At 27.8% G+C, this 24,525-nt stretch overlaps 1 protein-coding gene and 1 long non-coding RNA gene across 6 annotated transcripts in view; both read right to left on the bottom strand.

The window, feature by feature from the left end:
* Positions 1-24,525, bottom strand: part of LOC145318892 (uncharacterized) — a 108,430-nt gene that overhangs the window by 12,976 nt on the left and 70,929 nt on the right. For all 5 annotated transcript variants that reach the window (XM_080160569.1, XM_080160571.1, XM_080160566.1 and 2 more), the window contains 2 exons: positions 17,242-17,348; positions 16,211-16,267 (listed from right to left, as the gene is read on the bottom strand). In XM_080160569.1, coding sequence (XP_080016695.1) covers positions 16,211-16,267; positions 17,242-17,348 — 164 coding nt within the window. The remainder of the gene's footprint in view (positions 1-16,210; positions 16,268-17,241; positions 17,349-24,525) is intronic.
* On the bottom strand, positions 6,575-8,593 carry LOC145320266 (uncharacterized). The gene is made up of 4 exons (XR_013880138.1): positions 7,984-8,593; positions 7,443-7,566; positions 7,028-7,129; positions 6,575-6,703 (listed from the first exon to the last, which is right to left on the bottom strand). It is a non-coding gene; the product is annotated as an uncharacterized LOC145320266 (long non-coding RNA).

Here is a 24,525-nt window from a genome sequence, read left to right as displayed (position 1 = left end):
AAAACAGTAACGTATCGAAAATTTAACACCCCTCTTAAACCCGAATCTGGAGGAGTGTAGGGGTTGGGGGATTCACACCGTTAGATGTCCACAAACCCACATAAAGAGTCAATTGATTTAAATCTATCTTTGAATGTTATGAATACTAAAAAATAATTCTAAATTTTTCCCCTTACTCCAATTCCAATAATCCCTGAGGTAGCTCAAAATACGGCCCCAGAATTTGAGTTGACATGTTTGTGACCAATAATTCACATTACAATATTGTCCCACATATTTGGCCTGCTGCTCTATTATCGATTTGGAGCGAAGCTGCTTGCATGTAACTTATTCTCTATTTCCTCTAGCGGACATAATATCCTTTACATTGTATTTATTTGACTGACCTATATTTCAACTATATATAAAAATGATCATTTGAAGATATGTCTGCCAATCACATACTTTTCAATTTCATAAGAATTAAAAACACACTTCCTTCTTTTCGGTATAATTAAACAAACTCTATTTTCAATACAAACCAAACCTTCATATAATAACTCTCTTTAATATACAATATATATCCCTAAAATAATTAATGCAAGTCTTAAAATTTACCCTTTAAATGGGGTATTCCTGTCCAGTTTTTTGTTTAGGAATGAATATTTCTTACCCGAGGGAATAAATGATGGACCGATAGGTCATCAATTATTCTAAGTCAACCTTGAATAATTATATTTGCGATAAATAATTTAGATTAAAACAGATACATTCTTTTTCTTGTAGATTAACTTTTCTGTTTGCAAAAATTTTCGATACTGTTTAAAAGTTGTTAAATATTCCTGTCTTACATTATTTAAAACTAATGATTCTTCAAACAGTTTATGACACATATCTCTCAGTACAATAATTAGGAGTACATAATTTTTACAAAACAATATTTAGAACACTTTAAAAAAATTCTTTAATTTCAAGGTACTTAAAATAATCGAAGGGCATTTTACTTTTTAACTTTTTTTTAGAAGAACAGACAAGACTGATGTTAATAAAAACTTTGATAATAAAATATGACAACTGTAATATAATTGCATATAAATATTTAGAAAAAAACAATTTTAACAGTGTATTTAAATTAATGACTGTTTAAAGTCAATGCCCTAAAAAAAACTAATTGTAAACATAATTAATAATAACAGAATAGTGCAGTTAATTTGTGCAGTGTAGTTTAGAAAAATTGTTTTTTTTTGGGGAGTATAGCTAATCCGTAAGTTATTGTGTTTTTGCTTTCTTGAAAGAAATCTCTTTTAACTTCTCATTTGTCCGCAATTATCCTCTCTTGTTATTTATTCTTTAATATGTAAGGATTTTTAAATATCTATACTATAAAGTAAATTTATATTATTTTCTATTAATTACTGTTACTTTTAAGTGCGAATTTAATAAACTGTGAAAACTTTTAAAGCATATGTATATTTTACTATTGTCTCTAATTTAATTAACTTCTCAAAATTTGCGCAATGCAGATTAAACTTTTTGTGCAGTTAAGCGATATTTTGTTGAAAAATGGCCCAATTGTTAAAAAGGTATTTTTTGACAATTTACTTCCGATTTAACAGTATATTTCCACCTACAATTAGGGGATAATTTTGTTTTCTTAATCTTATCCGTTGGGGATCTAGAAATATAATCTGGCACACCTGCTTTAAATTTCCGGCTCCTTTTAATCATCAGGCCATTTGTCAACTCTATACATAAGGAGTGGGTTGTAATTGTCCTTACTTCTTCCCAAATAAATGATTTCTTATTGGCTAGCTTTGCCTCGTCTCTGGAGGGAGCCTAAAGTTAGGGGCGCATTATATTTGGTTTTGCTTTTTTGATAGAGGACTCAACATAGAGGAGATTTCGAAAGTAAAATAAATAAATCATAACTATCAAACGCCTTGCTTATGTCTAAACGAATGGTGTGCTTAAAGTATAATCATTTCCTTTTGATTTTAGATTACATTTTTTAAAACACGTAATGACTTGTTTGTTATTAGCAAGGAAACTATAAGCGCACTCCTTCATGGAAAGTTCCCTAGGGTTAAAATACATTTTACTTCAGCAAGTGATTTTTGATCATAATTTTATTTATGATATTTTTAATAGCATCTGAAACTTACTTCAATTAACCTATTTTATTGTAAAAGAGTAAATTTAATAAACTTTAAGTTGAAGACCAAATTAAAATAAATGTTTCATTAGCAATTAATTGTCCACATGATTAGATAAGAATATTCACAAAAAGAAAATTTTAATTCATATATCTAAATTATAAGGAACATTTTATAACAGAAAAAAATAATAAACTTAAAGATAATTTATGATTATTTAAGGAGAAGTATTAATCACTTTTCCTGAGAATTCTATTTTCTCTTGCTCTATCCCGGAACCCCTGATGTCTAATATATTCTGTGAGTATGTAAGTGTAAGTAAAGTAGAAATTAGCCTTCCACAAACTTTCTTATTCGCATAAATCTCCGTAATTACCAAGTTTTTTCTTCTCTCTCCCAAAAAAAGTTTGTGGATCGAGTGAAGTGAGTGAATTTTGCGCGTTTTTTTTTGCAACTAATTGGGGAGAGAAAAAATACTCATAGTAATGTAATAAAGTCCGCTAATGAAGGTAACACAAATAATTTTCTTCTATATTATATTTCAGTGTAATCTGTTTTATGGTTATAATCTAACTCTACAAATACAAAATATTACAATAATACATCACATTTTTACAAGTGTGGTAATATCTATTATGTACGTCATAGAGATTAAAATTTATTTAGTTCACATCAATTATCTACAATTTTAATACTTAAATTTTATTACTTTTACTTAAAAAGTGTTACAGTCTGCCCTCAAAAAGCTAAAAATTTCTTTTAATTAGGTAAAACAAAATTTTAATTTAGACTGTTTGATAAAAAAATTTTTTGAATAAGTTTGAATATTTGAATGTAAAAATAAAAAAATTACCTTTTTAATTGTTTACTAAAAAAAATTTCAAAATCATACTGTAGTTTTGCTTTATTTAAAGAAAAAGGGATTTTTGCTTGTATTTAGAACTCAAAATTGTAGAAATTTAAACACATTTTGGAAATATTAAAATGATTAATAAGGGATTCATCTGATGGCAGCTGTTATTTCAGTAATTCTAGTTGTAGGCACTCCTGGCTGGATGTGTAGTTGCGGATCATCAGCTCCTGATATTCCAAATATCCAATGAATACATTTCTCCATATTTCAGGGAGAGAAGGATGTGCATGTTGTCTCAGCAGATGGGTGAATTCTCTGCTCTTGTTTGTTGAACTCGTATCCGGAACAACTTGTTGACTCATCAGGCAGGTATAAGTGATTTCCCTTTAATATTTTTTTCTTTTTTTGTATCAATAATAATTCCAAAAGCGATATATAAAAAAAAAAATTTTTAAGTTCTAATTGTTAATCAAAAGATAAAAATGTTTTAATTTGCTTATTCATAATATTCAAATGATTAAAATGGAAAAAATTGTCTTCTGTAATTTTACTTTTCAACAACAAAAAAAAAAATCTTAATTTGCTTGTTACTTTTCATAAAAATTTTTTACTGAAAACTTTCTGAGGAGACCTTAACAAAAATTGTAAAAATTTCTTTAATAATAAAATTTTCTATTTTCGATAACAAGGAAAATAAACCACTACTTTTACATTTAATTTGCAATGAAAAATTAAATAAGAAATCAATTTTAATATCTCTTTATCCTTGTTCGTTTTGGCTTCTTTAATTTCAGGTTTTTTGTTGTTACTGGTTTCCACCCAATTTCCTATAATGTTATAATAATTAGTTTTACAGTGGCCAGTGATCATACACGTCTACTAGAATTTATCATTTTTACTTTCAATTTTTATAAAATTATCTTTTAAAATAACTTTGCATAAAATTATCTTTTTAAACTTCCAATAACTTTGCATAAAATTATCTTTTAAATTTTCAATAACTTTGCCTAAAATTGTCTTTTAAACTTTCAATAACTTTGCATAAAATTATCTTTTAAACTTTCAATAACTTTGCATGGTTATCATAAATCTTCCAAGAAAAGTAATATCTTTTTAATACTTTTTATAAATTATAAAATTATCTTTTAAACTTTAGGTCATATTGGTAAAAAGAAATTAAAAAATTATATATTTGATAATTATTATATAAATAATAAAAAATATGCCAATATGATATGTGAAAATTTGACAAATTCTTGTATGGGTTGTTTAACAAACAAACAATTAGTACATAAATATAAAGAGGGGTCTACATCTTTTATTAACAGTAAAAGGCCTAATGAAACCATTTATATTGATTTATTGGAGTTTCCAATAATAGAAAGCCATTTAAAAAAGAAATCAAAATTACCCAGCGCAATTCTGGTAATTAAATGCGTGTACAGTAATTATATCTCATTATATGTGATAAATGAAAAGAAAGATTATGTCATAAGAAATTGCCTCACAAACCATTTCTGTACTTTTGATTTACCTATGTATTTAGTGAGTGATAATGCCCAGCTATTTAAATCTAAACTAATAAAAACATATTTATCAAATTTAAATATAAAAATGGTAGAAAGCTCTGCTTTAAAATCTAAGGTTAGGGGCTTTGTGGAGATAGCGGTGAAAAGAATTAACTATCTTTTAAGGGTAGTTAGAGAAAATAAAAAATACTTGGACGTCCATCATATTATATCTATAATAGCATATATGCTGAATCATACACCTTATGGAAATAGTAAGTTAACCCCATACAACATTATGTTTTTATCAGTGAAAAATTTGGATGGTAATATAAGACAGCCAGGAGAATATTTGTTTGATTATAAACTTAAAGTAAAGTCTGTGTTTACTGGCCTAACATTGGTTGGAAAAAAGATAAAAAATAATGAAAGTCTGTGTTTACTGGCCTAACATTGGTTGGAAAAATGATAAAAAATAATGAAAGTCTGTGTTTACTGGCCTAACATTGGTTGGAAAAATGATAAAAAATAATGAAAGTCTGTGTTTACTGGCCTAACATTGGTTGGAAAAATGATAAAAAATAATGAAATCTTCAAAATGATAATTTCTTTGATAAACAAAGAATAATGGTACTATTTATTGATATTTTTGCTGGCCTAACATTGGTTGGAAAAATGATAAGAAACAATGAAATCTTCAAAATGATAATTTCTATGATAAACAAAGAATAATGGTACTATTTATTGATATTTTTGAAAAATCAATGTATATTTAAAAAGAAAAATTAGGAAATTGAATATACTATATAATTAGTGGTGATACTTAAAAATGATAGCCATAAAACCATAAAAAACAACTGTAAAATAGACCTAATCACACTAATTAAGGGTAATTAAATAAAAAGTGTACACTAGTTAATGAAATGTTTAATATAAACACTTGAAAATATATATGATTCATAGAAATTTAAAAAGTTGAGGTCATATAAAAATGAAATGATAAAATAAACACTTGAAAATGTATATGATTCATAAAAATTTAAAAAGTTTTGAGGTCATATAAAAATAAAATGATAACATAAACACTCAAAAAGGTATATGATTCATAAAAATTTAAAAAATTTTCAAAATGTATACAACAACAATCATTTGTTAATTAAAGAAAGATAATCGTTAACTTTTAAAAAGATTAGAGAAGATAAAATTAAATAAACAAAACCACACCACACACCCCCCCCCCAAAATAATGATAACAAAATTTGAAGATAAAAAATAGAAAATTATAAACACCAAATAAATAAAACCAAAAACACCCCCCCCAACGGAATTATTCATTTTAACAGGGGTGACATATTAAAATGATTATTTAAGAAAACATCAAATAAAAGAATGTCCTTTTGTAAACTAACTTTTTAAAGGGACACTTATAAAGGAAATTTATAAGTAAGATAATGTAATTTATGAAATATGATAGAAAATAACTTAAGTTATAAAAATGAAAGACTTGTAAATTATTCTTCACAAAAGATAATGTAATTTATGAAATATGATAAAAAATAACTTAGGTTATAAAAATGAAAGACTTGTAAATTATTCTTCATAGAAGATAATGTGGTTTATGAAATATGATAAAAGATAACTTAGGTGATAAAAAATTGTTGAAATAAAGTTAAAAATAAGCTAGAAAGTCAAAAAGAAAAAGAGACTGTCCTTTTATAAATTATGCTTTAAAAAGGGACACTCGATTGGTTGATATATCAAATTGAAATAAATATTGTTAAAAAATTATTAAATAGATTATTTAACAAAAAATAACAAAAGAAATATAAAAAAATCAGTTTAAATTGTCAACCCAAAGTAAAGTAGCTGGTATGACATTAGTTCATTAAAAATACTCTTACAGCAAACATATCTCAAATTAAAACAATTAATAATCTCAGTTATAGTAAACAAGAATTCTTGGTTTTAATTTATTTAAAATGTGAAATAAATTAAAATTATAATAAAAGTAATGTGAAATTTCAGAGAAGAAAATGGACCAAGGGAGAGATAGAGAAAGAAAAAGATATGATATGAGGTAAAAATTATTACCTAAATTCTTCTTCAGTAGATGGGTTTTTTTCTGTAGCACGCTTTTTTTCGCAGTAATCCTTCAAAAATTTGTGTATCCACCTAAAGAAAGTCACCAGATAGACCAGTGGTACGATCACCTAAACATAAAAGTCTATGGGCTAGTAAACTGGAGAATTGAGTAAAATCTAGTAAACTATAATAAAAGATATCCCTCAAAAGAACAAATTAAAATGGTAAACGTTCAGAAATGTCTTTATTAACCATAGCAAAATTTCTTGAATTAATTATTTTACGGTACCATTAATTCAAGCTTTTAGAGTTATGAAGTATATGTTAAAAGTAATTCTAAAAGATTACCCTTATTAAGTCAAGGGTAATAATACTTTTAAAATGAAAAGTAATAATGGTAAACTCATTTTAAAAGGAGTAATTCTATATGGGGTTCATGTAAAGTTACTCACCTGCAAAGCCATAACAAAGGAATAACAGACAAGTAGGTAGCGAAGAATAGCTACGTTTATACCCAATAGCTGCGTGCACAGAGTTGAGATAAGTGTTCCATCCTAGAAAGAAAATTTTCTTCAAAAATTATTTCACACATTGTATTAAAAATATTCTTACGCTTATGGTATTAAAAAAATTCTCAATTTCCAGTGATATTTGTAATTAAATACTCAAAAAAAGAAATGTTAATACTCAAATCTCCTGTGATTATTAAATACTCATTGAACTTTTTCTCAAAAATTTTTTTCAGATGATTAATGCCATACCATAATTTATGAAAATTAACTTTAATGAAAGATATTTAATGTTGATACTTAAAACTAGATATGAAAATAGGATAAATTAGTATGATAGTGCTGAATGATAACTTACATCCTTATTCAAAAGATTTATAAGGCCCAACTGAATCTTGTGCTGAGATAGCAATGGGTTTTTCTCCCAAAACTTAGCGAGAGCGTCGTCGATAATGAGGGGCTGCTGTAAGGTGTAGTTGACCCTAAACAAAGATATGTCACTTATAAATATGAAAGTAAAGATTTTTATTCTTAAAGATAAAATTTTGTTTAAACTAAGATAATGTTGGATAAGTATAAGTAAAAGTTTGTAATTCATATAATGATATATTAAGGGGAAAATTTTCCAATGATAATCTACAAAATTTTCTAAATGTTTAGATTAAGTTTTCCAATGATTATCTACAAAATTTTCTAAATGCTTAGATTTAAATTTTCCAATGATAATCTACAAAAATATTAGAATGATAATTTTAGAACGATAATTTAAATAGAAAGATAAAATGGTTAAAGGAAAATTATGTGAGAAAATGCCTAAAGAAAATTTTAAGATATTTAATTTAAAAACGTATCGAATTAAATGATAGTTGAAAAATTCATTAAAATAAAATTCTGTTTACTTTTAAGGTATCCAAGGATAGATCAACAGACCCTGACAAGAATGAAATGGCGCTGACCGGTTCATTAACTAGAAATTTAAATGCCTGTGCCACAGTAAACACAGACATGAGTTTGGTAAACTGAAGGTAAACGGTGTTACTACAGTTCATTTTAGAAAATATCTATAAAATATTAAAAAGATATTACTTTTCTTGGAAGATTTATGATAACCATGCAAAGTTATTGAAAGTTTAAAAGATAATTTTATAATTTATAAAAAGTATTAAAAAGATATTACTTTTCTTGGAAGATTTATGATAACCATGCAAAGTTATTGAAAGTTTAAAAGATAATTTTATGCAAAGTTATTGAAAGTTTAAAAGACAATTTTAGGCAAAGTTATTGAAAATTTAAAAGATAATTTTATGCAAAGTTATTGGAAGTTTAAAAAGATAATTTTATGCAAAGTTATTTTAAAAGATAATTTTATAAAAATTGAAAGTAAAAATGATAAATTCTAGTAGACGTGTATGATCACTGGCCACTGTAAAACTAATTATTATAACATTATAGGAAATTGGGTGGAAACCAGTAACAACAAAAAACCTGAAATTAAAGAAGCCAAAACGAACAAGGATAAAGAGATATTTAAATTGATTTCTTATTTAATTTTTCATTTTTTTCCAACCAATGTTAGGCCAGTAAACACAGACTTTCATTATTTTTTATCTTTTTTCCAACCAATGTTAGGCCAGTAAACACAGACTTTCATTATTTTTTATCATTATCTTTAATATTATTATGGAAATTTATCTTATTTTACATTTGTAAACAAGAACATGTTTCTTCATTATAGGGTTTTATTATGAACAAATCTAATATATCTATTGATTTGGTTCTTGTTGAGAAGAATGAAATTATGAAGTGTATCAGCACTAAGATTTTTACCTAATTTACTAATACTTTCCTTAAATAAAAGTATCTTTAATTTTATTAGTTTTATTTATCTTATATTCTTTTTTAACAATTTTCGCTTCTATGCTTTTTGACACATTGCTGCTTGTTATTTTATTTTTATGCATTGTTACATAATTTCTAACAACATTGTACTTTTTATTTGTTTGAATAATTTCTTTACTACAAATATTTATATTAAATTTTTCATTGTTTGATTTTGAATATTTATGATTAAAATACACATTTGAATCTATTTTTCTTTTTCTATTTATCAAATTGATACAAGATATCTTATTATTATCTTTTTTGATTATACTTTCATCGCAAACAGGTTTTATTTTTATCCATTTTATTTTTTCCATTGGATAATCATTCATTTTATTCAACACTAATGGATAGTTTTGTCCTTGTTCATCATTTTTATCGTTTATTAAGTTTAAATATTCTAAAGATTTGAATTTGTTTTTATAATTTTTACATTGATAACACCTGTACTTTAAATTAAAAAGGTTCAAATACCCTATTAATTTACTTAAACACTTGTGCATCATTTCATTTTTTATCATATTAATATATAATTCATAATTAGCATAATTTTGGCCTAATTTTTTATAATTTTTGTCATTTATTTTTCCAACTATAAGTTTTTCCAAAAAACAACCATTTTTTTAGCTCTAATTTATTTTTTGAGTCATTTTTATCATTAATTAGCTTTTCAACTTTTTTATACCATTTTTCATTGAATTTATCTTTTATTGGTTGTTTTTTATTCTCTAATCTTAATATTGACAGTAAATCTTCTGGCAAATACTTTCTCATTTGAGAATGTATTTTTCTCTCTTTTTCACTAACACGCAATCATAAGTACGTTCAATTTCCTAATTTTTTCTACAAGTGTTCTTTTTACTGTTTTATTACCTTTTTAATTACCGTACATTCAATTCATTACTTTTTAATTTATCATTTCATTTATTATTTTAATTATCCTAAAAATTATCTTTTTTAGAAATTTTCATTATTCTTTCCACAATTTATTTAATAGATAATTTCCATATTATTTCCATATTTAAATTATCAATTTTCTTTTGCAAATCATCCATATATTTTTTGTTTAAATAAGAGTCTCTATTTTTTTGAAAATTATCTTTTCTGTATTGTCTAGAATTTCTTTCATTTCTTGGATAACTTTCTGCCTCTCTGTTGCGCAATAAATCCATTGTTTCTGTATTGAAATCTGCATGGTTTTCACGTACACTTTTGTAATCTTCTCCATTCGAATTTTCCAAGTTATCTTTATACTTTTGTAGCCTTTCTAAATATTTTTCTTTATTTTTAATAAACCAATTACTAAACTTTCTTCGCCTGGCACCAGCAAAGTAAGGATCATTTTGTTGTTCTGTGTCCGACATCTTTTATTTTCTTTACCTTTATGTTTTAAGGAAAATGTTTTTTACAGTGTATTATAAAATAAAATTTGGGTACCGTTGGAAGTTTTTATTTTGATTACCTTTTTTATTTTTAGCTTACCAAATTATAATTCAGGAACAATTTTCTTGGCGGAGACTATCTTTATTTTAGATTTTAATGAAATCTGAACAGGAACAATGTTTTGATGACTTTCCAGATAAATCAGGTAGAGTTATTTTTCAAAATTATTTTTACCAATTTTTAGATTAACAAGTAGAATTATCTTTTAAAATTACCTTTACCTAAAATTTTACAATGTTTGTTTGAATTTAATTCTTATAATAGTTATAGAACCAAGAGTAATTTGACAGCTTCGAATTTTTTCAGTCCAATTTTGCCCTCTAATTTCAGAACATAGAATTCTTAATTTCCATAAACCAAGAATATTTAAGCAAAATTTTATCATTTAATTACTTTAACAATAATTATTAGCTTTATAAATTGAACTTTTCTTTTGTGTTCAATATACAAAACTTTTATTTTACCTTTTTTAATTATCTTTATATTTAGTTTTATAATTTAGACTTTTCTTTTGTGTCCAAAGTACAAAACTATAATATTATTTTCTTAACAATTTAAAAATGTTAGGTAATTAAAAAATTTTCAACTTCCCAACTTTTTAATGAAATGATATAATTACTATAATTACAGTGTATGTCTGGTGTAAACACTTGTGTTTTAAATATTTACACTTTTATACAACAATTTTCATGAAATTTTCAATATTTTTATATTTTGATGACGTATATTTTTAAAACTTTATTCTGAATCAGAATGATAGATATTATCAATTTGACTGTTTCCAATTATTATCGTTCCACCTAAATATCTTCTAAACTCAGGAAACCTGTCTAGAGTTCTATTTATTCCAAAATGACTAAATGTGAAAGGACCTGCTATTTCTTGATCTACTTCTTGTCTATTGTATGATGAATTATTATTCAGATTCCCCGCTGTACCTCTATCTCCTATACCTGTATTATCTTGTCTTATTAAATTATATCTATCTTGAATTAATCTTTTAACTGCATAATATAGAATTTTCAAATTTTCCCCAATTTTAAATGAGAAATTTGCTTCATAAACATAAAAATTATTATCTTGATTTATTGATTGATTAAAAGTTTTCTTTTTTACATCAAATTTAATAATAACTAGTTCAAAAATGTTGATTATCAACCTTAGAACGTAATGGAGCATAAATTTAATTTTTGTTGCCCCCTATTTTTAGTAGACAAACTTTATTTTTACTATCTTTTAGTCCTTATCAGACCAAATTATCTTTTTTGTATATCTACCGTAACTAAATTTTATCTTTTTGCCTCTATTTTTAGTAGACAAAACTTTATTTTTACTATCTTTTTGCCTTTATCAGACAATATTATCGTTTAAAAAAAAGGAATTAGATTTTATTCACAAATTTTATTCACAATCAATTAGATATCTTTTGAAATTATAACTTAGATTTACTTTAATTAAAAGTTACCATTCATCCGACTAAAAAATTTTGAAAAAACAAAAATTTTCCAAGTCCAAAAGAAATTTTCCTTGATTCTTGACCGATGGGGTTGCCATTCTGTAATAAAGTCCGCTAATGAAGGTAACACAAATAATTTTCTTCTATATTATATTTCAGTGTAATCTGTTTTATGGTTATAATCTAACTCTACAAATACAAAATATTACAATAATACATCACATTTTTACAAGTGTGGTAATATCTATTATGTACGTCATAGAGATTAAAATTTATTTAGTTCACATCAATTATCTACAATTTTAATACTTAAATTTTATTACTTTTACTTAAAAAGTGTTACAGTAATCTCCATCTTAAATAATAAATTACCAACTTTATTCAATTATATTTAAATATTTTTACTTCTCCATAAAATGAATATACAAAAAAATCTTATTTTAATAAAGTTAAACGTTGTTTTTAATTTAGCATGTCAGAATCGCCAGTTGAATTTAAAGCTTTTACGAGGACTTTTAGGTATCATCTTTAAGTTTATAATTTTGTATCAAAATTTTCAAAATAGATTTTTACTTTTATATTACTACCAAAATTCATATAAATCATTCGTCCTAATTGATTTTTGAAATGGCAAAGCCTAAGACGATAAGATATAAACTACAAAGGCAGCATCTCTATAATCCTTATACTTAAGTAACATGATGTATGTTTGTTTGTCTGTGTGTTTGTACCGAAGGATCCTACTAACCGCTGAACCGATCGGGTTCTCCTTAACAGGGTAGCTTCTCATAGGTCCCGGAAAGGTTTATAACTGTTTTGGGGGAGGGTACCACCACCCTCCCAAGAGAAATCGCCCCTAAAAGAAAATTACCCCCCCCCCAAAAAAAAAAAAAAAATTTTATTTTTTTTAACTAAAATTAAAAATGTGTTGGGTTACCCCCCCCCCCCTCCAAAAAAAATCCCTCTCCCCCCAAAATTTTTTTTTACTTTTTCTTTTAAAATCTAGAATAATAAATTAGGTTATCAAATTCGACTTTTCCCTCCTCAAGTGCCCCTAGAGGCCTCTAGGGGCGTAGCCGCTAGTTAAATTATAAAGTGTTAGTACGTCCATAATAGACATCTAGCATATGACCTACTTATTGTAAAGAAAAAGACATAATATAAATATCTATAACACAAAGTAGAACGATGTCTGTTTGTCTGTCTGTTTGTAGCAAAGGATCTCGCTAACCGCTGGACCGATCGGGTTCTCCTTTACAGGGTAGCTTCTCATAGGTCCCGGGAAGGTTTATAATTATTTTCTTGGGGGGTGAGACACTTCCAACCCCTTAAAAAATTAAAATTACCCCCCCCCAAAAAAAAAAATATTTTTAAAAATAAAATTAAGATAGTGGGGTCGACTACTCCCCCCCCTAAAAAAAAAATTTACCCCCCCCCCAAATTTTTTTTTTAATTTTTCTTTTAAAAAAAAGCCGCTAGTATCTAATTAAAATATCTCGATAAAAAACTTTTTCCTCCAAGTGAAAGAAATACGATATTCTTGTAAAAATTAACATTTGTATCTAATTTCTTTCCAAATATTTTAGCTTACATTTCATTTTCTTGACCTAGTGATAATTAGCAGTAGCAGAGCTATTCAACAAAATTCTCCTGTCCATTAGTCTGTTACGTATAATCACGTATATGTACTCCAATTATGACAAACAAAAATACTCCTGCTGTAGATTAAAATAATGGTGGAAAAGTAGTTCTTTCCTGAAAAAGCTAAACAGATCATGTGCTATTTATCGTTTACATTTATTTAAAACATTTTTTTGGTTTATAATTGTTAATTGATTGACAGAAAGGTTTGAAAAAATTAGTACATTCTAAGTGAGAATATTCCTGTTAATGTAATATTGTGGAAAATCTTTTCTTTTTCAAAAAATTAGATACGTTAAAATTACAACACTAAATAAAGTAGTCAGGGGTTAAAAGCCCTCCTTGTAAAATAGATCTATTTTCTAAATTTTTTTAAATACTAAAAATATCTCTTAAACTATTTGTACGATACAGTATTTAATATAACAAGGATAATCATGCAGCGCAGCAATTACAAATAACGATATTTTATTTCTTAGATTTTATTATATCTTAGCTAAGAAGAAAAAAGAAAAAAATGTTGTCGTCATAAGTTAGGTTAAATAAGGCTTTGGAGACTGCCACTCCGAAATGGACCATCCCTGCGGAGGGCTCTAACCCTGCGGAGCCAAATGCCTAACCCTGTGAGGCAATCACCTAACCCAATGTAACCTAATCTAACATAAAGTACCTATAAAGAGCCATTTTAAAAATACGACGAATCGCCCCTTAAGGGGCGTTGCCACGAAAGGGGCTATTTCCAATTTTTTTTATATCATATTAGGTAAATGTTTTTATAAAAAGACAAATTTTAAACAAATCCTTGTATACTAATACATATGACCCATATACGTCTTCCTTTAAATGGAAAACTCGATCATACTAAACATCATATTCAACATCATACTATATTGGACAGAAATATTTCTTTTATAGATTAGTATTTTGCGTTTATGTGATGTATGTACGAATTTATCCTAGTTATAGGATAGCAGCGCTACTAAAAGCAAAATACATTTTTGTTGGATACTTAAATATGCCAAATATAGTGTTTAGAGTCACATTTGTCCATAGACAATTGAAAATAGAGAATCATGTTTAAAATTGAAAATGTTCAAACTTATGTTATCCACGTTTAGTTCCTGGTGTAGAAATCTAAAACAACATGCTAAATGATAACTCGAATTTGATTTGTTCCAAATTGAAACTGTAATTGTATTAAAAGAAGAAAAATTTTATTTTATAATAAAAGTGAGGTACATCATTAGAAACATTTTAATTATAATATTTCCATGAGGAGGAAGAGTACAATGGCCTCAGGTATAAGGTATAACCAACAAAATAATATTTAGGGGGCAAATGGAGAGGTCGTCAAATTTACGGTGTGTTGCCCCCCAACGACAGCTGAAAAACACGTATAGGTTTCGTAATTTCCCCCCGAATTAATTTCATTGTTGGTATAAGCTGCAATGGCCTATAAATTATGTACCCTATCTTCAAACAAATTGTATTTTTACTAAATATTGATTAGTTTTTCAACCTAACAGTGTTCATACTTTTCAACCAATAATTTTAATTTACAAAAGAGGTATTTGTGTTTTATTTTGGATGTACATATATTTATCGTCTATTGTCTGGCCCCTTTGAAGCTAGTTGTCTAATGATAAAAATCTATTTCGCATCTGTAAATGCTTGGCAAAAAGTTGGGAAATGAAAGTGAAGTAAGAAAATTAGTATTATGACGACATTTTCTGACGTGTTTCACCGACAAACTTTCACATTTACTTCAAAATTATAAAAAGGTAAAAAGAAATAACATTACAAAAGCTGAATTGATTGGATGTGAATATTTTTTATTAAAAGAGGGGGGCTAGACGTGATTAAAAGTGGACATACTGTAAAAAGGGAGAGTATGATCAGAGTGTAAATTAGTATCCATATATATTCTATAATTCGTTGGCTCACAAACATTTAGTTCTTTTATAAAGTCTTGATTGGTTGGTTAAAGATTGGCAATGGCCAATCTTTCCACTAACAATTCTAATAGAATAATTTTGTTACAATTAGGGGTGTAGCGTCCATTGTCTTATCCCCCAAGATATAATGACACTTATAACATGATTGTAGAGTACCGTTGCAATGAAACTTAAAGAGGAAATGACATATACATGAAACATTCCAAAGCTTATAAATATTTTTCTGCCTTTAGTTGCCTAAAACTAAAGGTGAAAAGTTGAAAGCGTTTTAAAAAACAAAATGATATTCTTCATAATTTTATCATGTTATTTTTATCTGTAAAAGGAAAATTTTTAGGGCGCAATCAGGAGAAGATTAATCAATAATCCATTGTCATATCCTAGAAACCCTGCTGCCAAAGAAGAAGTTAGTAAATTATTTTTTTTTTCATGTGAAGGCAGAATTGAATAAGGTCAGAGCAAATTGTAAGTTTCACACATCATGAATCTACACTTAATTTATGACATTTTTTACTATTTTTGGCGAGAAGCTCTAAAATTAATTCTAGTCCGTTTATCTCATCCAACCGTCAGTACGCAAAAAAGATTCTCTATTTTCTTGGTAATTATGAAATATATGTGTATGCAATATTTCAATAATTCCATTTCTAAAAATCGGTTTTTGAAGGTATAATACTGTAATACTTTAATGATTTGAGAAGTCCCCTAAGATTTTTGAGACATTTTGTAAAGTTACATATAAATCCTTACCGTAACGCCATCAGGTAGAAATCTGTCCAAGTTTGCTTGGGGAATGATAAAGCAGTCCTGAAATTTAAAACATAAAAGTAACGGGATGTCTCAACTGTCTCTGTGTGTTTGAACCGAAGGATATTGCTAACCGCCAGACCGATATGGCTCTCCTTTGCAGTGAAACCTTTTTTAGGTCCAGAGTAGGTTTATTTAACTATACTGGTTAGAGTCATTCAACCTCGCATGACAAATTTTTCTCTGGAAAAAAAATCGCCTCCTAAAAAATTTGTAAATGTCTTCCTCTTTCAAATAATACAATGTAAAGTGGAATGTCTACTTTCCCCTATGTGCCCCTAGAGGCCTCTAGGGGTCGTAATCGCTAATTTATAAAACAATTTTAAAGTTAAAAAAAATTCATCTGTGAGAAATATCTGAACAAAACAGTTAAACAATATACCAACTCAATAATTTCCAGAAAAAGGTACTTTTTAAAAGTTTGACTAAATTTTAGCATTTGCGACAAAAAAATCGAACAAGAAACACAACAATTAAACAAAATATTGATAGATAAATTTTCTTAATATGTAATAAAATAATTTAATTTACCTTATTGTTCAGTATTTTTTTAAACCTTAAAAAAAGATCCTATTATCTTTTCAAGTGTTTTGTTTATATTTGTGCAAGGAAAACAGCATTCAATTTATGGACAATTTTAGATTTCATAAGAACACAGGGCACGGTTAGGCGATCTGTAGTAAATTGTCAAAAATATAGTCCATATTCTAGATAGGGACAAGGGATAGTTAATCTGAAGTACCCACAGGGAAGGGGACAAGTTTTTTTTTATTTGGGGGGAGGTAAAAAATTTAAAATTACAATATATTTTTTTTTTTTTTTTTTGGGGGGGGAGAAATTTTAAAACACCCCATTTACTGCCCCCCCCCCCTTGGACGTCCTTGGACAAATTACACTGGTACCCAAAGTTTTATATCTTACTCGTTGATACAAGTAAAATTTAGATAATTTTCAATGATCTTAATAATATTTACCTTACTATGAGGCTGGTTGGCTAATTCTTCCTCCCTCATCCGTGCCAACTCCTCCCGAGTCATGGGTGGTCGCCCACGCCCCCGTGGGGGCGCAGGGGGTCCTCCGCCTACAAAAATATAAATTTAAGCTTTGTTCCACAAACAAATCATGATGAAAATTCATGTATCGTATAGTCTTATATAAAATGTTCCAAAAATCTTATCCCTGTAAATTTAAATTTTACTTTCCGTGGATATATGTCATAATACCATACGACAAACTTATCTACTACTACTACATTAAATATTTGTTTAAGAAATTTTATTTATATTATAGGATTAAAGTTGATGTACCTATGCTTTTCAAATGTATTAAAAGAAGCTGTTTCTTATGCCTATAAAAAATGACGTCACTCTGGCCTGCCATTGGTAATTTAGTCTTGGTATTGGCCTTTCATTGATCATTTGTAATGTACGACGTCAATTTTTTATATGCACTATAGACAGCTTCATATTAAAATATTTAGTAATTTAAAAGGTAATTAGTATTGTTAAAAATCTTCTAACTAATTAACTCAAAGTTTTTAAGAGCTGTATTTTACAAATATAAAATTAAGTGTAACAAAACCAAAAGTACAGAGCTGAATCTTTAAAAGCGTAGCCGTTGCCGTAGTCGTGGTCAGAGTTACAGCCACCAACCTAATAGCGATCTTTAAATCATATTAACCACGCGTTGCCGTGGCCACAAAAAAAAAATGCGATCTTTAAATCATATTGGCAACGCGTGGTCGTAGTCGTAGCGTGGTTAACCACGCTAAAAGTGACCACAGTCCGTTAGTGTGGCTAAAGCGTTGCTAAAGCCACAGCCATGACTACGGCCACGGCTACAGCCACGCCAACGGCTACACATTTAAAGATCCAGCTCAGATGTTATAACTAAATCACTAAATAGGAAACATTGATATATTTAGAGCCACCTATATTAAATTTGTTTATTGTAACGTAAGAACCTAGCTATATAACAGCTGCACAATGATACATGCACAAAAATTTATAGTAACTAAACACAAATTAGGCAAAAAATTAAAGTACAAAAAATAACATTAGTTATGAGGTGTGTTCTTAAACAAAAAAAAGCATCACAAGCCAAATCACCATAATAATTTTTGTAAAAAAGCTTCTAAAACATATTAAATTTAAAAAAAACAGTTAAAGATACTTTTGTTGAAAATAAAATTGTTTATATGGTAGATTCAGCAAAATATTTTTAAAAGCGAAGCTTTTCTATAATTAGGGTCGGTCCGTCCGTACGTCCGTCCGTACGTCCGTACGTCCGTCCGTACGTCCGTACGTCTGTACGTCCGTCCGTAACGGATAGCTCTTATCGTTAATTTAGGCATGTTAGAATTGTCCTATCGATTTCAAATTTTGCATGGTGATTTCTTTAATAGTTAGGTACGATTTAGAAAGCGTAGCAACTCTATAATCATCACCAAAATGTCCGTACGTCCATTTTAAACATGTTGATTTTTTTACTTTTTTAACAAAAATTTTTATGTGATCTAATCATCCGATTGATCTGATTTTTGGTATATTGATTCCTGGGACAACAAAGTATAATGTAATAAGCGAAGCAACTCTATAATCAAGTCCTAAAAATGTAAGTAAGTATGTCCATAAACATTATCCTGAATCAAGCAGTTTTTCAACAAATTTACTTACAATTTTGCTTTGACTCCTATAAATTTATATTATTATTATTCAGTTCTGACACTATACAAATGTTAATGTCCGTTTGTCCTACCGTTTCAGTGCTTCGCTTTTATGGATGTTGTCATCCTTGTTTATAAGAAATCACCTCTGGTGTATTTGTAGACAAAAACATTATTAAAACTAATATAAATGATTTTTTTTGTGATTTATTAGAGTTATTAAGTGAAGTCTTTTAATAGTGTTGATAAATTTGTTTAAGTAAGGTTAACCTATCTGTTTAATATCTATACCTGTGATAAAGTACGTATTGTACTTATAGCAATTTTGTTGAGAATTTTCTAATATTTTTAGTCCACAATCAGAAAAAAGATATTTCACAATTAAATGCTATTTTTTTACCCTTACATCAAATAAAAATTCTTTTAGTAGAAATTTTTCAGGATTTATATGGATTAAGAATTCTAAAAGAGATAAATCTAAGAATCGATGCTATGTCAGGCATGTGATGATAAGTGGAAAGGTTATGACATAGGATTATTACTGATTTTGTATATATTCTTATATTTCTAAGACGATTCTATGTCAGCCATAACCACTTTCATAACATGTATGTAGTTGGCATAAAGCCGTCACAAATAATTTCATTAATATTTAGGCAGAAAGAATTTATTTTCAAAATTCCAAATACCTATATCTGCGATAGAGAGAAAAAAAATCAATGAAATTCGAGAATGCTTAGGTATTTAGCGAATGAAAAACAAACACTGCTACCCTTTTTTTAACAAGAATAAATTTTAGCATAATTATCGCAACGTAAACGAGATGATTCCACTATTGATGATAAAAGATATGCAATTTAAGTTTTGAATTTATAATATAAAAATTTGTAATTTCATATTAGTTTTATTTCCATGCCATAAATTTTATGAAACTTATTAATAACTAGTTTAATACAGTCAATTTGCTATTTGAACATCGGACAAACATACTGACGTAATTAGCCTAGAAGTAGAGTAGCTGCGCCACTAACAAGCATGTGAGTTTGTCATTTTTATGTGTGTAAAAATTACGGACAGAACGAAATAAATTAACCGTGGCAAACAAAATGTTGACTCGCGGATTTTTTTAACCAAAAGTTAGAAAATTAAACGTCAGCTGTAAATAATCAATTTGGTCATTTTTAGATTGTGGTACATAGTCAAGTCATTATCTAGTGAATTTTGGACATAATGCCAGCGTGCCAAATGGGCAAACTAAGCTATCTACTAGTTTATCCAATTAATTTCTCGACTAATTTGTATGTTTTCTTGATTTTAAAGGATTTATCGCAACTAAAGTCAAGGTCGCCGAAGGGGGAAATTTTTGTCCCCTCCTCAAGTCACATTTATTTAGTTAGTCACATTCTAATTAGTAGCGTGGCACGCTACTCTATAAGTCTGTACATTAGATTTGTTATCATATTAATTATGGAATACAATACATATTAATAGGATCATATAATACAGCTTTGATGATTAAAATATAACAACTGTAATTTATGTTTGTTAGACTTAAGCAAAGCAGTAGAATAAAAATCAGTTTGGGATCTCAAAGTTTGCCTTAAGTAGACAAATAAGCTTCATTGAAAATGATTTTATTTAAAAACTAACCCACACAAAAATCTGGAAGAAAATGGCATATTTTTGTTTCTCACTAGCAAATTGGTGGACTGTTTAAAATTTTTCCACATTAATGCATTTTAAATGATAAAAGTTTGGTATGTAAAAGTTTGTGGTTAAAGTTTGTTGAATTCGCGTGTCTATCTCCGACCTTTTTCAGGGATTGAGGTTTCTAGAAGTCTTTGAATCTTTTATTACAATCTGTCTCTATATCTGTTATGATGTTATATTAGGATTTTTAAGGTGTTTTGGATATGATTAGCTACAAAGCCTTGACGTTGAAGATTTCAAACCAAACAATATATAATGAGCTTTCTCTGTTTGGGAGTCTTTACTGTGAATAGTAGTTCAATGCAATCTATAATATAAAGTAGAATGATGTCTGCCCGTCCGTCCGTCTGTCTGTCCGTCTGTCTGTCTGTCCGTCCGTCTGTCCGTCTGTCTGTCTGTCCGTCCGTCCGTCCATCTGTCTGTCCGTCTGTCTGTCTGTCTGTCTGCTTGTCTGTTCTCGGTAACCACTGAACCGATCGGATTCTACTCTTCAGGGAATATATATACTGATCCTGTGGTGGTTTTAAGCTATTTTTTGAGGCATGGGACACCCCCAACCCCCCGAAAAATAAAAAAAATGTGTTGGTTGCAGCACCAGAGGTACTTCATTCTTTTTTTTAAATTACCTCTTGGAGTGAAGCCCATAGAGGCTAGGGGCGAAGCCGTTAACTGTATTATATTGTAACTATAAAAAATTAATTTATTTGTTCTAAATGCCTTTAATCTTATATTTATATATTAATATACGGCTAACTTTTTAATTCTAAATTTTAAAAAATCTATGATGTATTTTGCTACAAAGAATCTGGAAACCACAGTATGACCAGTAGGTTTATTTCCTGAAAAGCAGAGCCTATCCAGTCTCAGACTTGGGATTGATTTAACTATATTAAAGTTAATAAAAGGTTATTTACTATGAAGAGCTTTTGGATATTAATGCCGTCTTTAAGATAAATGAAACTATTTCCTTAAGATTGTTTAGACATTATAAGCATTACAGCTTTGTATAACTTAGGTATGTTTGTATGTTTTTACTATGGTCATTTAAAGACAGGTACAACAATAATTATAACTTCCTTGTTCATGATGGATTTTAAAAATGCCCATAAATTGCTCAAATTGATATTATACAACAAATTTTATCCTTAATAATATGAACCACTTATGAACTTAAAATATACTTTTAAAAATTATTTCAATTTAATGTCTATAAGCTGTGTTAAAACATAAAAACATTATAACTAGCTTAATCCAGATTTTTTTTCTCAAGTGTGGCCACTTTTTTTTCAATCTGAAGAAAAATTAAGAAGAAAAAACAATTAAACTTTACCAAATATTAAATTCAATTTAAGTATTCTTTTAACCTGACTTATCCCATCTTCAAAGAATTACATAAAAAAATAAAAATTGAAATTGTAAAATAAACGAATATTGCAAAGGTTGCAAATTAAAGTATTTTCTTCAAAACCAAAATTTCTTCTAAATTAATGCAATACCAATACATCAAATTTCCCCCCCTCTCTAAATTTATCCTTTGGGTAAAAATATATGGAAGGTAATAATTGTGAACCATGACCCGAAGTGCTTTAAAATTTTCGTTGAGGGATTTCAAATGTTTGGGGGTAATTTTCTCCTCAAAACTTTTAGGAGTAAACTTGTTAGGGGTTAGGGGTATATTCACCGCTTTATGCCCCCCCTTGGACGTACCTGGTTCAAGGCTATATATTTTAACTAACAAAGAAAATGAAGTTTAAGACCTTCAGATAGCAGTAATATTTTACTTCTGTTTATTTCTGATTTGTTGGTTCATTTTGTTGAGTGTCCAAACGTTTCAACTACTGATCTTAATCTATAGAAAGGGTAACTATGTTCTTATCATTGGGGCTGTACATCAATTTAAAAGCTATTGTCTTATCCCTTTAGATCCCTGGTCTATCCCTCTCTTTATTTACAACATTACTGAATCCTAACATTTCAACCTTTATTTAAAAATCCTTGTAAAATTTACAGGTAAAATGTGCAAAATGACAAAGTGAAAAATTAGATAAAAAATTGACACCTAATAAAAGTTACAAACTGCAAATTTAAGATTTTTTTATCTCGAGTTTTAATCCGGATTTTTTGTGCTTCATTTTTATCTCTTTTAATTGGATATTTGAGGTTACCTAAGATTTTATTCGACAAAATCTCTTATATAAAACGTAGATAACACTTCTCACCCTCCCCCCCCCCCCTCCCAATAAATGTCTTTAAGGAAAGTTTTTGATGCTTCATTTAGGTAGAAATTGACAGGGGCGGTTAGCCTTTTGTTTTTACTGGAAAAGCTATGAAATATTAAAGGGAATAATAGGTCTTGTATAGATTTTAACTAGATATCAAAAGAGGGAACCTGCTATGAGTAATTCCAAATGTATGGGTAGCATAAAAATTTGAGACAGCGCAAAAAGGCGTTAAAAATGACATCATACGATAAAATAACCAATGAGAGACGAGTATAAATTTTACCATTGGTAAATTACAATGTACAGCATGACCCTTGAAAAAGTATTTTTAAGCATCTGCAGCCCATATTTCTCAATGAATTATCAAAAAATGTATATGTCCTTGTTCTCTGTAGATTTCCACATAAGTAGATATGAAAATATTTTTTTTACATCAATTAACAGCTGAGATTTTTAGCGCCAAAGTTTTGAAAAAGTGGCTGAGGAAAAAGTAACTTTTCAAGAAAAATGTTTTTTTTAAAGTGAAATGACGTGTTTTCCTCATAATTTCAATACTTTTTATAAAACTTATATAAAGATGTTTCCAAGAAATTTATTTCATGCTGAGAGCACTTTTTTCACTTGCTCTAAAAGGCATTTTTAGATTAGTGTAAATTACAAAAACACCCTTACAGAAAGAAATCCTATAAAAAATAGTAGCAAATTGAAAGTTTACATAAACAGAAATCAAACACTTTTTATTTTATCAAAATAAGTTAAAAAACCAAAAAGTTACAGCTACAAACTTTTATTAAACATTTAACAATTTAAATGATTTTTATGTGTCTTAGATTAATTTGATGAGTGGGCGTGAATTTATTGGTAAAGGTGGCGATAATCCTTCCGGTAATGAGCATAAATTGGGGAGGGGTTTATTTAAGATCATATTAATAAGTTGGAGATATTATAAGATTTGAGGGAAAATGGTTATAAGAAAAATGTATTCAGTAAAATTTGAAAAATAGTTTTTTATATGTAAAAGTAACGTTTTTTAATGCAATAAAAATGTATCAATTGTAAACTTGCTCTTCTATCTTATTTGTTTTTTAACTGGTTGATAAAAAGTAATATACTAATAAAAAACTAAGAAATATTTAGCAATATCAAGTTTCTCAAGCACTTTTTCCAAACTTTGGCTTTAAAAATCTCGGCTGTTAATTGATGTAAAAAAATATTTTGATATCATTTGATGTAGAAAATTATAGAGAACAAGTACATATGAATCTTTTAATATTTTATTGAGAAATATAGGCTACAGATGCTTAAAAATACTTTTTCGAGGGTCATGCTGTATACTGGCCTTTCATCGGACAACTTTACTTTATGGTAATTTTTTGGTGACATTTTACGCTGTCTCTAAAAATTTTCATATATGATTTAGTTTTGAAATTTAGTTTCAAAATTGCTACTTTTAAATGAAAAAATTCGTTGACGAATAGAATTAATTTCTTAAAACATGATTGAAAAAGACTATGTTGAAAAGATCATTAGATAATATTAATCTTAAAGTATTAAAGAACAAGATAGAAAATAATAAAGATTTTATTTTTAATAACTTTTCTCATATAGCAAAACTTTCTTGCAATTATTAGCTTAACCAAAATAAATATCATTAGAGTACT

Source organism: Acartia tonsa, chromosome 5, assembly GCF_053477335.1.
Source record: "Acartia tonsa isolate MP-2025a chromosome 5, ASM5347733v1, whole genome shotgun sequence".
Lineage (NCBI taxonomy): Eukaryota > Metazoa > Arthropoda > Copepoda > Calanoida > Acartiidae > Acartia > Acartia tonsa.
The sequence above is the reverse complement of the archived record's forward strand: the minus strand, read 5'-3'. Positions and strand labels throughout refer to the sequence as shown.